A 15,213-nucleotide genomic window follows, 5' to 3' on the forward strand; every position below is an offset into this window, starting at 1 on the left:
TGTTAAACTTGTCATTTAAAATATGATGTAAAAATCAACATTAATAAATTCTCTAATAAAAAAAATAAAAATAAAAAACAAGTTACCTGCTTTGCCCACCTTAGACTATTACAACAGGTAACAAGACTGGATTTGAACCTCTGATGCTCCACTTCACACTGGTAACCCCACTAAAGTATGTCCTTCAAAACGGGGCTCCCCAAACGGCTGGCCTAAAGGCCATCATTGCCGAGAGGACTACCAAAATGCTACACACTGATTCTAGGAGCCACCTAGAATGCCAGTCACCAAAATGGCCCAACACAGACACAGTCACCAAAATGGCCCAACACAGACACATGGAATACCTTTCTCATCGCCATCTCAGATACCTGAATTTCACTTCCTGATTTTCTGTTCTCTTGAAATGTTTGCCTTTGCTTTAAAAGTCCACTGCATATTTATGAGCTCACTACTAAAGAGTGATCTGGGAGCTGGTGGCTCATGTCTGTAATCCCAGCTACTCAAGAGGCTGAGATCTGAGGATCGCGTTTCAAGCCAGCCCAGGCAAAAAAAGTCTGTGGGCTTCTTATCTTCAATTAAGCACCAGAAACCGGAAGTGGCACAGTGGCTCAAGTGGTAGAACGCTAGCATTGAGCTGAAGAGCTCAGGGACAGTGCCCAGGCCCAGAGTTCAAGCCCCATGACCAAATAACAATAATAATAATAATAATAAAAGAAAAAGCAAAGAGTGTTGGGCTGGGAGTTTGGCCTCATGGTAGAGTGCTTGCCTAGCATGCACAAAGACCCAGGTTCAATTCCTTGGTACCACATACATAGAAAAAAGCCAGAAGTGGTGCTGAGGCTCAAGTGGTAGAGCTCCAGCCTTGAGAAAGTCCAAGGACAGAGCTCAGGCCCTGACCTCTAAGCCCAGGACTGGCAAAAACAAACAAACAAACAAACAAGTGATCTGGGAAGGTAGAATTCCACTGGGTCGAATGCCAAGCCCAGAGCCACTGCACTCTGCTTCGGGCTCTACCAAGGGCTACCTGCCAGCCAGCCGGGAGCTCTAGATATGGTCAGCGAGGCAAAGTAACTACAAGACCAGCCCTGGCCTCCAACCCCTCCAGAGGCTCACAGCGCTCCCTCATGTGACAGGATCTGGTACCAGAGTGCAGGAGTGGAAAAGGCAATGCCCCCCTATAGCTCACCCTCAGTCATGACCCCCCAGCTGTGCAGAAGCTCTGCCAAAAAGCTTTCTGCGGCCTCCTCCCTCCTCTCCTGCATCTCACACCCCCTGGTTGAGCTAAGCCTGCTGCTAACTTCCTTTCCATGTCAGCCCACTTCTTACCGCGTCCGCCCACAGACTTGAACTTGACCCTGACCACCACCATTGCCAATCATAACTGCCGCAGTCATCCCATCGTCCCGGCCTTCACACTGCCTTTCCCGGTGGCACTGCCAAGCTGAGTCTGGCGTGGGCCGCTCAGCAGCACCTCGCACAACTCTTCCCGTCCACTCAGAGCAAAAGCCGAGGGCCCCAAGAGATCCAGTCCCACCCAGTCTCCTACCACTGGTGTCATCGGCATCCTTCCCGTTACGTGGTTCCTGCCTGTCACCTTCTCCCAGAGGCCTTTCCAGAACTCTTTTTTTCCTTTTTATTTTTTTCATTGCCAGTCCTGGGCTTGGCCTCAGGGACAGCCCCCAGGCCCAGAGTTCAAGCCCCATGACCAAAAAAATAATACTAAAATAAAAAACAAAGAGTGATCTGAGAAGGTAGAATTCCACTAGGCTTGGGTTTTGTCAAGGCCAGGGCTCTACCACTTGAGCCAAAGCATCACTCCTGGCTTTTTTCTATGTCTGTGGTACTGAGGAATCGAACCCGGGTCTTTGTGCTCTACCACTAGGCCACAATCCCGGACCAGAACTCTCTTTATGAAAGGGCAAACACTTCCCTCAGATTAGGAACTCCAGCTCTGCTGGCTCTGCTGGTTTGCCCTAGCAAATGTGGGGGGGGGGGGGAAAGGGAGAGAAGAGGACTCTTGAGCCAGCAGTAGAAGTGGTGGGCACTGAGAGATGCCTTCCCATGTGGGGTAGCATTGCTCAAGTCCTTTGGACCTTGGCAAGAACCCTACTTATGCAAATGGTGGTATTTTCTCTTTATAAAGAAGACTTCTCTAATCAGGAACAGAGCCTACTCTGCTGGCTTCATTAGCGACATCAAGATCTAACCCAGTGGCTCCCTGGCCTGCCTTCTGCCCAGAGTGGCCACCATGGCTGCCTAGAGGCTATGTGCTCACTGATTATCTCTGCTGATCACTGATGAAACCCAAATGTCAAGAGTTAGCAGTGGGCATTAGGGAGCTGGGCTACCAGCTCACTAACCTCAGATCTCTGAAGCCATTTCATACATTGCACCTCCTCCTCCCAAGACTGGATGTCACCTGTCAACACATTCTTGGATTCTGTCCCTTTAAATCAGGCAGGCAGCCAAGGATACAAAGGGTACAATCTTTGCCCAAGTGTTATCTATAATTGTCACCAATCATTAACCCCAAGAAAGGAGAAACTCTGTGCTAGGAAGTTCACCTGTGCTAGGAAGGGCCAAGCAGACCAGCCAGCCCACGCCATAAGCCAGGAAAGGAGAGAAGGCTAAGGAGTCAGAATTCCCTCAACCACCCATGTGTATTACCCGGAGTGAAAATAATGGCCCCATCCCAGCTTTCCTTCAAGGGGTCCACTGGCCTCCAATCTCTTGGGCAGAGACCGCTCTGAAAGGTGCCTCACTTTCCTAGGCCTCCCCTGGGCTCCCTCAAACCCACCTTGACCCCACATTTCTATGGACATGCGCACTAGCCTCCTCCCCTTCTCCTCCTCCCCCCCTCCCTCCTCCTCTCTCACCTCACCTCTGCTATGACACTGTTGCTCCCCCCAGGTCCACCCCGCTCTGTGTTCCAGCAACTTGGCTACCACTCGCCCCTTGTCCCGAGACGACTCACATGTTCTGAATTGCGTGGTGTTCCCCCAAATCCATGCCCCTGCCAGGCTTCAGAATGGGACCTGACTTAGAAATAGGTTCCCTGTCGGTGAATTTGAGAAGATGGAGGTATGCAGGCAATGACTTCAGCAAGAGGACATGACTGAGGGCAGATGCAGAGCAGGATAGCCACAAGCCAAAGAACGCAGGAAGGACAGGAAGGACAGGAAGGACAGAAGCTGGATGAGGTGGCACATGGCCCTGTCAACACCTGGCCTGCAGACTCCAGTGGAAGCATCATTCTCGGGCATTCCCTTTGCTTCTTCTCATGATCTTAATTAGGATCTACTCGTGTGTTACGGCATGGTTACCCATGCCTTTGTGTCCACATGGCGTATGCCTGGAATGACCACCAGCCCTCCTTCGTGGACCCCACGGGTCCATGCCCTGCCTCAGAACACCAGATTCTGTAGGAGAATCTCTTTGATGACTACATCAAGACTCAAGACTGCAGATATGCAGGACACACAAGAGCTTCCTTCACCCTCACCCTCCCAATGCCCTCTGAAGGGGCTACACCAGTGATGCCCCTCCTCACAGCCACCCCATAAACACTGGCACTGAGCACCACCGGGCTTCCTCGCCCCTGCCAGGAATGGACATTGAATTATATCTCACTACTGAATACTTGGCCTTTTACGAAGAGCCATTACAACGGAGCTTTTTTTCCTGGCTCTTGTGATTTCTTGTGGTTTCATTTCCCCTTGTAAGTTGCTTTTTGAGATGTTTTACCCAGGTTTTAGTGCAATTACTGTCTTTTTCTAGACTTGCTTGCAAGAGTTCCTTGAGTATTCTGTATGTTAGACCTTTGACTTAAAAAGAAAAATAAATGAAACAATTTTACCGAGCCGGGTATCAGTGGCTCTTGCCTGCAATTCTACTCAGGAAGCTGAAATCTGATGGATCATGACTTGAAGCCAAACCATGCAGGAAAGTCCATGAGCCTATTATCTCCAATTAACAATTTTAAAAAGCTGGAAGCAGAGGTATGGCTTAAATGATAGAGCACTAACCTTCCCCCCCCCCAAAAAAAAAGCTATGGGAAAACTGAAGGCACTGAGTTTAAGTCCTGGTACTAATGTGCACAACACAAGCAGTTTGATTGGAGATGTGATTTACATTTCACACTTTTAAAGTGCACCCACCAAGAGATCGCAGTATATTCAGACATGTGATTATTACCAGTTTTAAAACATTGTCCTCACCTGAAAAGCCTTCACATACTCAGTTCTGTGAGGTCCTATCTTGGATGTTCACACAGCAGTGAGATTGCTAGGTATAAGGAAACCAAAATGTTCAGTTTTCCAAAGTGGTAGACTAATTTCATATTACCATCAGCGCTTGTGTGGGTTCAGTTTTTCCACATTGCATCAGTGGGTTATTATATCACTTATTCTGTCTATCCTAGCGAGTGTTTGAAACTCTTGTTTGACCTGGAGTAGCTGTACATGTTTGTGGGTACAGTATGACCTTCTTCTATACATGGGTACTGGCAGCGATCATCTCGGAAACTTGTTGATTTGTGTTGGGAAAGTCTGACATGTGCAATAACCTGGGTGAAACCCGAAGGCATATTCATCAAAAATTAGCCAGGCACTCAAGGATACAGGTAAGGGAGGAAGCTACCGGCATAACTCCTCTGAACATCTGAAGCACTGGTTTAAAAAACAATTCCAGGAAATGGAATCGTAGTGGTGGGGGAGAGAAGGAAGGTGCAGGAATGGAGGAGGAAGGGTGAACAAAGGCAGTCGTTGTCTTCAATACACACTATGTAAAAAATGAATTAGGAAACCCATGGGTGGGGAAGGGAGGGGGGAGGCAGGGGAAAGTGAAGGAGGGGGGGTACATTATCTGAAAAGCAGCATACTCATTACCTGACTTGTACAACTCCTTTGTATAACTCCTTAATTGTCAGGATAAAAATAAAAAGTATTCAAGCCCAAAAGACAAACACTACACCTTCTCCCTTCCAAGGGGAAGCTAAATCCTTGCTCTCATAGAAGGAGAGAGGAAAACAGTCACCGAGCTTGCGGAGGGGCGTGGGATGGTGAGAGAAGGGCGATGGGTACAGGGAATCCATGACTGGACACAGAATGTCTTCTAATGTTCTAGAGCAGAGTAGAATAATGAGAGAGATTCTGAGGTGTTTTCAGTTCCCTGAGCACCAAAGATGGGGACCAACCTTTCATATGCTATCGCTTCTTTATATGTTTTCCTCAGAGGACTATTGATTCACACCCTTTGCTCGTTTTAGTTGGATTATTTGTCTTTTTATTACTGAGGTGTAAGTTCTTTATATATCGTAAATACAGTCCTCCAATAGAGAGTTTAGGCTTGTGACTATTTGCCCCTATCCTCTGGGTTGTGTCTTCAGTCTCTCTTTTTTTGTATCTTTCGAAGCACATATGGTTTCTGTGGTTGTCATTCCATTTTTTGTTTGTTTGCTTTGGCTTTTTGTGCCAGTACAGGAGTTTGAATTCGCAACCTGGGTGTGAGACACCCGAAGCGGGCTCTAGAGCACATAAGTTTTAATGCCAATGACAGCACTTTCTTTCTTTCTTTAGTTTCTTGTGCTTTGGCGTCACATACAAAGCCCTTATCAACTAGCATCAGGACATCAACCACTGCCAGGCACCAATGGCTTATACTTGTAATCCCAGCTACTCAGGAGGCTGAGATCCAAGGATCTCAGTTCAAAGTTAGCCCAGCAGGAAAGTCTATGAGACTCTTATCTCCAAGTAACCCTAAAAAGCCAGGAGTGGAGCTTGGGCTCAAGGGGTAAGTGCTAGCCTTGAGCAAAAAATAATAATAAAAAAAAACTCAGGAACTGGGCTCGGGCCCTGAGTTCAAGCTGCAGGACTGGCATAAGAAGAGAAAAGAAAAAAATCTACTCCTGGTTTTTTCTCCTAAGAATTTTGTATTGTTAGGTGATAGTTCTCTGCTCCATGTCAATATGTGGAGTGAGGTAGGCATCTGAGGTCATTCTGCCTGTCACTCCTTCCACTTTTCCCCTCATGTCACTATCCTGGTCAGACTTTCTAAAGTCAGGTCATTCTCGGAGCTCTCCTCGGCTCCGAGCCCCCTCCGCCTCCTCTGCATGGAGCCTGCGAGTCCACAGCTGAGAAGACCAACTCTAGAGACACAGACTGTACGTAAAGCATCACTTTCCCAACATCCCTGAAGACCTAGAGTTTCAAAGAGAAAATCGGAGAGGGGCAGCCTAGATTCGCAATAGGGAATACCCAGTCCACATTGAAATGATTTGCAATTATTTTAAAAAGTTCAAAATATGTAAAACTTGTGAGAAGGGTTGGGAGAGGGAGGAAACGGAGTGAGCACCGAGGAAGGAAGTGACATTATCAAAAAAGAAAGAAAGAAATGTACTCATTATCCAACTTAGACTATGGTAACCCCTCTGGACAATACCTGAATAACAATAATAAAATGGCATTTTTAAAAGAAAATCATACCATCCACGTACCCACCACATGAGGAACATTTCTTAGGACCCTGTGTAGATGACCAAGAAGATACGATTCTAGCTCTTCCGAGCCACATAGCTTTCCCTGACTCATGCCCCTCCGCATCCTTCTCCCCCCGACACACACTTGATCTAATTAGGCCACTCTAGGTCTGTCCTCTACTTACAGAAGAGCCACCATGTCCCTTTCCTTTTCCTTCTGCTCTTTGCCATCATAGCCAACTTTCTCTTCAGTCCCATCCTCCCTCTTTTCTGAATTCTGTCAGGGTCCCAGAGCTGGTGAAAAGGTATCTCCTGGAGGCTCCACTCGGTGGCTTTTGTCTCTCAAACCATCTCTGGTCCCAAGTCGCCCATATGGGCAGACTTCTCTGCCTTGCTGTTTCCATCAAGCCTTGTCTCTGTTTCTGGGGAGACTGTCAGCTAGAAAATGTCCCCTGGTCCTTATCACTACCCTGGGAAGCATGCCACCTGTGGGAACAGATTACGACAGTACCCAGCTCATCCCAGAGAGAGAAGAGCCGTTGTGGACGGTGGTGCTGTGACAGGAGAAAGCGTAGGGAAACGGCCCAAGGACATGCCACACACGCTGCAGCCACCAGCACCCTGGCACCCCCTCCACGGGGAATCCCCTGAGCTGCAGGCCCCCACCTGGCTCGGCTCTTACCTCACCGGTCCCTCCCCACAGGGCGGAGTCCAGCAGGCTTCATGAAGGAGTCAGGGGTCAGCACCTTAGAACAAAGGCTTGCGCAGAGGTCGGCAGGAGCACAGCACACAGGTGCGTTCTGACGCCGGCCGGAAGGGAGGGCAGGTGTGGAGCCAGAGCGCAGGAGGCCTTCTGCGAGGAGAGGGGAGGAAGGGACTGGCAAGAGGGAGGCCGGGCAGGGAGGAGCGGACAAGCTTCCCCTGGGCAGGGAAGTCCGCCCGGCTGCCAAGTCCTCCCTTGTCCTGCATGGCTCCAGTGCCTGCCTCCGCCTGCACGACTGTGGGGACGGGAGCCCTAGAGGGCTTCCCCGGGGTGTGCACACGCGTGCATCCGTGCATCTCCTTCCTGGATAGAGCAGGAAGCCGTCTGGAGAGAAGAGGGTGTAACACAAAGGGTTCTCCCCTCCTCCTACCCACCCCCAGCTAAGAGGGCCCAGCAGGAACGGGCAGTGCGGTACCCGGATCACCTGGCTACCTGCTGTGGATGAAGGATGAGCAGTCCACAGGGCTGGCAGGGGAGGGGAAGATGGGGCAGAGCAATGGAGGGGAAGGGTGGGAAGGGCGTGGACACCCCAGGAGCCCCCAAAGGTGGCTGGCACCATACATTTGCCAGAACTCAAGAGCCCGCCTCTGGACTCTGGACAGATAATGCTGCTTCTGCTGAGCAGATGATGCCTTCCCCAAGGCTGGGGGCAGGGGCTGGGGCTTGTGGGAAGTCTGTGGGCCTTAGGCTCGCTTTGCTGTGAACCTAAAACTCCTCTGAAAAACTCAAGGGATAGCTAACGCTTCAAGCAGGACGGCGCTCGTCGCCCTGGAGCGCTGTGGGAGCTGAATGGACTCAGGCGAATAAAGGACTTGGTTTACAAGCTGTTAAGTGTGGAACGATGTCCATATTCATCTGTATTGGTACCAGAGGCATCGTTTCATGCAATCTTTTTATAAAATCATTTCTTGAAGATTTTAACTAGCGTATGTTAGTTATATAAGGAGATATCATTTTGACATTTCCAGATGTATACATAATGGACTCCGAACAAACTCACCCCTACTCTCTCTCTCTTTCTCTCTCTCTCTCTCTCTCTCCTTCCTTCCTTCCCCACCTCTCTCCCCTTCAGCCCATTTCCACCTTCTTTAAACAGTTTCAAGAGGCTCCACTGTTCTAGGATTATAGGAGCATAAGAAATCGTTCATTTGTATTCACGCTCATTCATCCTCTTTCTTGGCCTCTGCACCTCGTGCTGGGCTAGGAGTCTCCTCATTACAGCGTATTTTTTATTTTTTTAGCAGACAATAAATGTATCAAGGTGTTTTATCATAGGAATTCATACATGCATGTCTCAGAATTCAGCTAGGCTAACCTCATCCATTTCTCTCTCTTTCCCTCCCTCCTCTGCTGTTCAGCAGCTGTCAGTGAGTTTCTTTATGCCATCTCCATACACGGACACATGGGTTTCAGTATTGGCTGTCCTCCATCTTTCTCTTTTCCTCTTTTTCCCTCCTTCTCCCTCTTCCAGTCACATATTATTTTTTAAAGCAAGAACATGCTGTGTCACGCTGGATTTCCTTTTTGAGCTTGGCTTAGCTTGATCAACAGGATGCTGTCCTTCTAGTCTCTGCAAACAACAGAATTTCATTTTGTTCTCTATGGTTGACTAATATGCCATTGTATGTATGTACCATATCTTTTTTTATCTACTCATCCACTGATGACACCTCTGCTGATTCCCACCATTTGAACAGAGCTTCAACAAACACAGGTATGCAAGTATTCTCTCCTATGTTGATTGAGATTCCCACAGGAGATAACCCCCTCCAGTGTAAGGTAGATCTGGTTTTAGTTCTCTGAGGAGGATCCGTATAGATTTCCACAGTGGTAGCATAGCATTCATTCCCACCAACAATTTATAAGTTCCTTCCCACCCTCCATGTATTGTTGTTTTCGTGATGATTGTCATTCTGATTGAAATGAAATGAAATCAGTGTAGTTCTGATTTTTGCCATGTGTTTCTACCTCCTTTTTCAGCTGTCTTCATTCCCCTCTGCTTCTATTTAGCAAAAGCCCTTTTAACTGGGGTTTAAAACTGGCTGCAAAGCCTTTTTTCCTTTCTTTCTTTTTTTTTCTTTTCTTCTTCTTTTTTTTTTTTTTTTTTTTTTTTTTTGCCAGTCCTGGGCTCAGGGCCTGAGTGCTGTCCCTAGGCTTTCTCAAGGCTTTACCACTTGAGCCACAGCACCACTTATGGCTTTTTCTATGCATGTGGTACCAAGGAATTGAACCTGGGTCTTCGTGCATGCTAGGCAAGCACTCTACCACTAAGCCAAACTCCCAGCCAGCTATAAAGCTTTTATGTGTGTTTTGATGGAAATTGTGTGTCCATGCAAAAAAAAAAAAGTTACATATATTAGAAGGGAATAGTAGCTCACAACTGTAATACTCTCTTCTCAGAAGGTTTCTATCTGAGGATCAAGGTTCAAAGCCAGCCATAGCAGGAAAGTCCATAAGACTCTGACCTCTAAGCAACCAGCAAAGAGCTGCAAGTAAAGCTGTGACTCTAGTGGTAGAGTACCATCCCTGAGTGTCAAAGCTAAAGGACAGGGCCAGGCTCAGAGTTCAAGACCCAGTACTGGCACACATGCAAATAATAATAATAATAATAATAATAATAATAATAATAATATTGAAAGAGTCAGAAGTTGGAGGCATGGCTCAGATGGGTAGGGCACCTGCCAATGAGCATAAAGCATCAGATAGCTCCCAAGTCCTGAGTTCAAGTCCTAGGACTGGCAAAAATAAACAATAATAATAAAACTTGAAAAGGCCAAGCATCAGTAGATCACACTTGGAAAATAAACCTAGCTACTAGGAGACTGAGATCTTAGGATCAAAGTTCAAAGCTAGGCTGGGCAAGCAAGGGCATATGATTCCTATCTCCAATTAACCACCAAAAAGCTGGAAATGGAAGCTGGTTTACGCCTGTAGTCCTAGCTAGTCAAGAGGCTGAGATCTGAGGATCAAGGTTCTTAGCCAGCCGGGGCGCTAAAGACCATGAGACTCTTATCTCCAATTAACCACTAGAAAATGGGAAGTGGGGCTGTGACTCAAGGGCAGGGCAGTAGCTTTGAGCTGAAGAGCTCAGGGACAGTGCCCAGGTCCAAAGTTCAAGCTCCATGACTGACAAAAAAAAAAAGCTGGAAATGGAGCCATGGCTCAAATGGTAGAGTAGACGAACTAGCCTTTAGCACAAAGACTCAGGACCGTCGGACACAAGCCCTGAGTTCAAGCTTCACCACGGGCACACACACATGCGTACACACACAGTGCAGTCACAAACACTTGGCAGCCTGTGGAGGCCAGGGGTAGAACCTGGGAGCCCTGTAACCCACAGGATCCCTGCGGAGAGGGGCTTGGTCCTGCATAAGAGGATAACCAAAGGAGTGTTTCTAGATAAGGAAGTCCATACCCGGGTCTGGGAGGGGTTTCCAGGCAAGCAAGAGAAACAGCGGCTGCACCCGCAGGCGGAGGCTCCGCATATCCTGTGTGGCTCCCCTTGAACCCTATTCTTAGCTTCTGCAAGGCAAAGGGACGGAGTACTCTGAGGTGCTGGTGTAGGAGACATTAAGTCCCTCTCCTGCGTTGTTTTCCAGAGTGATGGAACGGGAAAGCCTGGCTCTGGGCTGGGTGGCTGCTGCCATGCTGGTGCTACAGATGGCAGTAGCGGAGCGGCCCCCCTGGATCCTGGAAAGCAAGGCTGGCGTGTTCGCGGACCTCAGCGCCCAGGAGCTAAAGACGGTGCACAACTTCCTCAGATCCAAGAAGGAGCTGCAGCTGCAGAAGTCCACGGTGCCGACCATAGCCAAGAACTCTGTGTTTCTCATAGAGTTGCTGCTGCCCAAGAAGAAGCGCGTGCTGAAGTTTCTGGACAAGGGCAAACGACGTCCCACACGGGAAGCTCGTGCAGTCATCTTCTTTGGGGAACAGGAGTACCCTAATATCACCGAGTTTGCTGTGGGACCCCTGCCACAACCGTGCTACATGAGAAAGCTGCCCCCTCGGGCAGGGCACCAGCGGGCCTGGGCGTCCAGACCCGTCACTGCGGTGGAGTCTGACCTTCTCCACATCATGGTGGAGGAGGCCACCAAGCCCCTGCACCAATTTTTCCTGGACACCACGGGCTTCTCCTTCCACAACTGCAGCCGCCACTGCCTCACCTTCACCGACATCTCCCCCCGTGGCTTAGCCTCGGGCCAGCGCCGCAGCTGGCTCATCTTTCAGCGCCTTGTAGAAGGCTACTTCTTGCACCCCACAGGGCTCGAGGTCCTGGTGGATCATGGGAGCCCGGACCCCAAGCAGTGGACAGTGGAGCAGCTCTGGTACAATGGCAAGTTCTACCAGAGCCCCACGGAACTGGCGCAGAAGTACAACGATGGAGAGGTGGACACGGTGGTCCTCGAGGACCAGGAAGCCAAGAGCACCAGGGAGCACCCCCTGTTCTCCTCGTACACGCCCCGGGGGAACTTCACCACCCCTGGCCACACGGCTGGCCCGCGCCCCGTCCAGCCCCACGGGCCCCGATTCGTGCTGGAGGCCAACGCCGTGCTGTACCTGGGCTGGAGCTTCGCCTTCCGGCTGCGCTCCTCTTCGGGGCTGCAGCTTCTCAACATCCATTTCGGTGGGGAGCGCATCGCCTACGAGGTGAGCGTGCAGGAGGCCGTGGCTCTCTACGGCGGCCACACCCCCGCGGGCATGCAGACCAAGTACATCGACTCGGGCTGGGGCATGGGCACCGTCACCCACGAGCTGGCCCAGGGCATCGACTGTCCGGACACTGCCACCTTCCTGGACGCCATCCACTACTACGACACGGATGGCCCCGTCCTCTACCCCAGGGCCCTCTGCATCTTCGAGATGCCCACAGGGTTACCCCTCCGGCGCCACTTTGACTCCGACTTTAAGGGTGGCTTCACCTTCTACGGGGGCCTGCCGGGCCAAGTACTGGTGCTGCGAACCACCTCCACCGTCTACAACTATGACTACATCTGGGACTTTATCTTCTACCCTAACGGGGTGATGGAGGCCAAGGTACACGCCACGGGCTACATCCACGCCACCTTCTACACCCCTGAAGGGCTGGCCTACGGCACCCGCCTGCATACCCACCTGCTCGGGAACATGCACACCCACCTGGTGCATTACCGGGTCGACCTGGATGTGGCAGGTAGGCAAAGCAGACGGCCCGCACCCAACCCTACCTTACACTCCTCAGGGGACAGCATGAGAGCTCCTGTCCCCAACAGCAGGAGCATTTGCTCAGCCTGCTCCTGCAAAGCACAAAACTAGAGATCTGGGTGGCCCTCAAAAATATCAGAGTAGGCTGGGAGTTTGGCTTAGTGGTAGAGTGCTTGCCAAGCATGCACGAAGACCCGGGTTCGAGTCCTCGGTATCACATACATAGAAAAAGGCTGGAAGTGGTGCTGTGGCTCAAGTGGTAGAACTCTAGCCTTGAGGAAAGTCCAAGGGCAGTGCTTAGGCCCTGAGTTCAAGCCCAGGACTGGCAAAAAAAAAAAAAAGAATATGGAAGTAGCCAGGTGCCAGTGGCTCTGTGGTCTGAGCTGCATAGAAGTCTAAGATCGTTCAAAGGAGCCAAGTTTGTGAGACTCTTATCTCGAATTACCTAGCAAAGAGCCACAAGAGGAGGTGTGGCTCAAGTGATAGAGTACCAGACTTGAGCAAAAAAAAAAAAAAAAAGACAAAGGCACAAGGCCTTGAGTTCAAGCCTCAGTCCCTGTGTGCACACAAGCACACGCAAAGTGTTGGTAGTAAAATTAACAGCAAATGAGCCGGCACAGTGGCTCATATTTGTCATCCTAACTATCCAGGAGGCTGAGATCGGAGGATCGTGGTTCAAAGCCAGTCCAGGCTGAAAAGTCTGTGAAATTCCTATCTCCAATCAACAAGTAAAAATCCAGAGTGAAGGTGTGACTCAGTGGTATAAAACAGTGTGGTATATGAGCACAGCCCTTAGGTTTTCTCAAAGCTAGAGCTCTACTACTTGAGCCTCAGCACCACTTCTGGCTTTTTTCTATGTATGTGGTACCAAGGAATCGAACCCGGGTCTTTGCACATGTTAGGCAAACACTCTACCACTAGGCCAAACTCCCAGCCCCGGGGCCCCAGCTCGTAAAGGAACAATCCAGAATCGCATTGGATCCCACGTCAGTTGCCCTGAGACCGTGAGCTGTCTTCCAGTGCCTCTGGCTTTTGGCGTTCTTAATGCTTCCCACAGCCAGCTCGTATGCTCCCCGCAGCCTTCTTCCTGGCACTTGGCTGTGGTGTGTTCTAGAAGGGAGATCCCAGAGTAGGAGGAGGCTTCAGGGTGATGTTCGCCCTCCTTTTCCCTGCCTGCCTGCCTCCAGGCACCAATAACAGCTTCCAGACGCTTCAGATGAAGCTGGAAAACATCACCAACCCCTGGAGCCCGAGGCACCATCTGGTGCAGCCCATCCTCAAGCAGAAGCAGTACTCACACGAGCGCCAGGCCGCCTTCCGCTTCGGACAGACTCTGCCCAAGTATCTACTCATCACCAGTCCCCAGAAGAACCCCTGGGGCCACGAACGCAGCTACCGCCTGCAGATGCACTCCATGGCAGAGCAGGTGCTGCCTGCAGGCTGGCAGGAAGAGCGGGCCCTCACCTGGGCCAGGTGAGGAGAACCCAGGAGGCTGGGAAGGGCGGCATCCCCAGTCTCTGTGTCGGTCTGTCCTTCTGTCCCCCAGGCTCTGTCTGCACACATGTGAAAGGGAAGTGGAGGCCTCACCTGGGGCTCCGGGAGCCTCGGTTACCTATGGGCTTTGCAGCCTCCACGACAGAATCACTCATTCTGGGGATCCCCCAGCATCCGCTCCTGGGCCACCCTGGCCCCAGAGCCACCTGATTTCTTTCCGGCCTGGCAGGTACCCCCTGGCTGTGACCAAGTACCAGGATTCTGAGCTGAGCAGCAGCAGTATCTACAACCAGAACGACCCCTGGGATCCCCCGGTGGTCTTCGAGGAGTTTCTCCGAAACAATGACAACATTGAAAATGAGGTACAGCCCTCCCCTCCTCTGGCCTCCTCACCACTAGAATTCTATCCAGCCTCTGCCTGGACCCAGCCTGGTCCAGGAGGCGCCGCTGGCTATGTAGAAGGGAGCTTGGGGGTCATGGCAGACCATGGGGCTGAGGGGAACTGCAAGGCTGGGCCCCCTCCCCGCCCTGGGCACTGGCACTGCCCCGCCCACTCATGCCAGCCTCCTCCCACAGGATCTGGTGGCCTGGGTGACACTGGGCTTTCTGCACATCCCCCACGCGGAGGACATCCCCAACACAGCCACCCCTGGGAACAGCGTGGGGTTCTTGCTCCGGCCTTTCAACTTCTTCCCAGAGGATCCCTCCCTGGCATCCAGAGACGCCGTGATTGTGTGGCCCCGAGACAAGAGTCACAACTTTGTCCACCGATGGCTCCCAGAGGACGAGGACTGCCTGGGGCTTCCCCCTTTCCACTACAATGGGACCTACAAGCCTGTGTGAGGGGGCGGGGCCGGAACCTGACAGAAAGCTCAAGACCCTCCCCCACGCCCTGCAAGGCACACAGTAAACCCCCCACCCCAGCTCCACGTGCTGTGCTGTTCTTGGGGTGGCAGGGGAGGGCATGGTCACAGACAGGAGAGCAGCTGAAACGGCACAGACTCCATGAGTGTCTGCCTAAAAAGACCCCCAACAAAGAACTCCATGACAGGTACGAACAAATGAACTCAGGAAGATGCTAGATTTATCTACCAGATGGGCTTTGAAACCTTCAAGGCTATTGGCTTCTTCTTAGGGAATTATCCCAGCTTTCATAATCATGGCATCATAAAGAGAAGGTAAGGGGGAAAGGTAGCAAGATGACCCAAGCTCCAGCCTTGGACATAGGGGTTTAGCATCTAGAGGTGCATTCCCCCAAGATCTAGCTATAAACGCAGGAAAACTGCGGGGAAGGTGA

General features: G+C 50.8%; 1 protein-coding gene across 4 annotated transcripts; it reads left to right on the forward strand.

The window, feature by feature from the left end:
* Positions 1-5,218: 5,218 nt before the first annotated feature.
* Aoc1 (amine oxidase copper containing 1) lies at positions 5,219-14,822 on the forward strand. 4 transcript variants are annotated; one of them, XM_090332443.1, is made up of 8 exons: positions 5,219-5,299; positions 6,049-6,163; positions 7,182-7,271; positions 8,939-8,955; positions 10,841-12,411; positions 13,610-13,895; positions 14,146-14,278; positions 14,493-14,822. In XM_090332443.1, the coding sequence occupies exons 5-8, from the start codon at positions 10,845-10,847 to the stop codon at positions 14,757-14,759; spliced, it is 2,253 nt and encodes a 750-aa protein (XP_090188569.1). In that variant the 5' UTR covers positions 5,219-5,299; positions 6,049-6,163; positions 7,182-7,271; positions 8,939-8,955; positions 10,841-10,844; the 3' UTR covers positions 14,760-14,822. The 4 variants fall into 4 exon arrangements, with proteins under 4 accessions (XP_090188569.1, XP_090188571.1, XP_090188572.1 ...); XM_090332445.1 differs by lacking the exon at positions 8,939-8,955; XM_090332446.1 differs by lacking the exon at positions 6,049-6,163 and having other exon boundaries at positions 5,225-5,299.
* Positions 14,823-15,213: the final 391 nt, after the last annotated feature.

The sequence above is a fragment of the Megascapheus bottae genome, chromosome 5, assembly GCF_031878675.1.
Source record: "Megascapheus bottae isolate mThoBot1 chromosome 5, mThoBot2.hap1, whole genome shotgun sequence".
In the NCBI taxonomy this organism is placed as follows: Eukaryota; Metazoa; Chordata; class Mammalia; order Rodentia; family Geomyidae; genus Megascapheus; species Megascapheus bottae.

Excerpts from the sequence above, each read along its gene's own strand:
- Aoc1 (XM_090332443.1), top strand. The coding sequence starts at position 10,845 with ATGGAACGGGAAAGCCTGGCTCTGGGCTGGGTGGCTGCTGCCATGCTG. Across the intron at positions 12,412-13,609 it reads GGTCGACCTGGATGTGGCAG|GCACCAATAACAGCTTCCAG; the intron begins GTAGGCAAAGCA and ends GCCTGCCTCCAG. Across the intron at positions 13,896-14,145 it reads CGGGCCCTCACCTGGGCCAG|GTACCCCCTGGCTGTGACCA; the intron begins GTGAGGAGAACC and ends CCGGCCTGGCAG.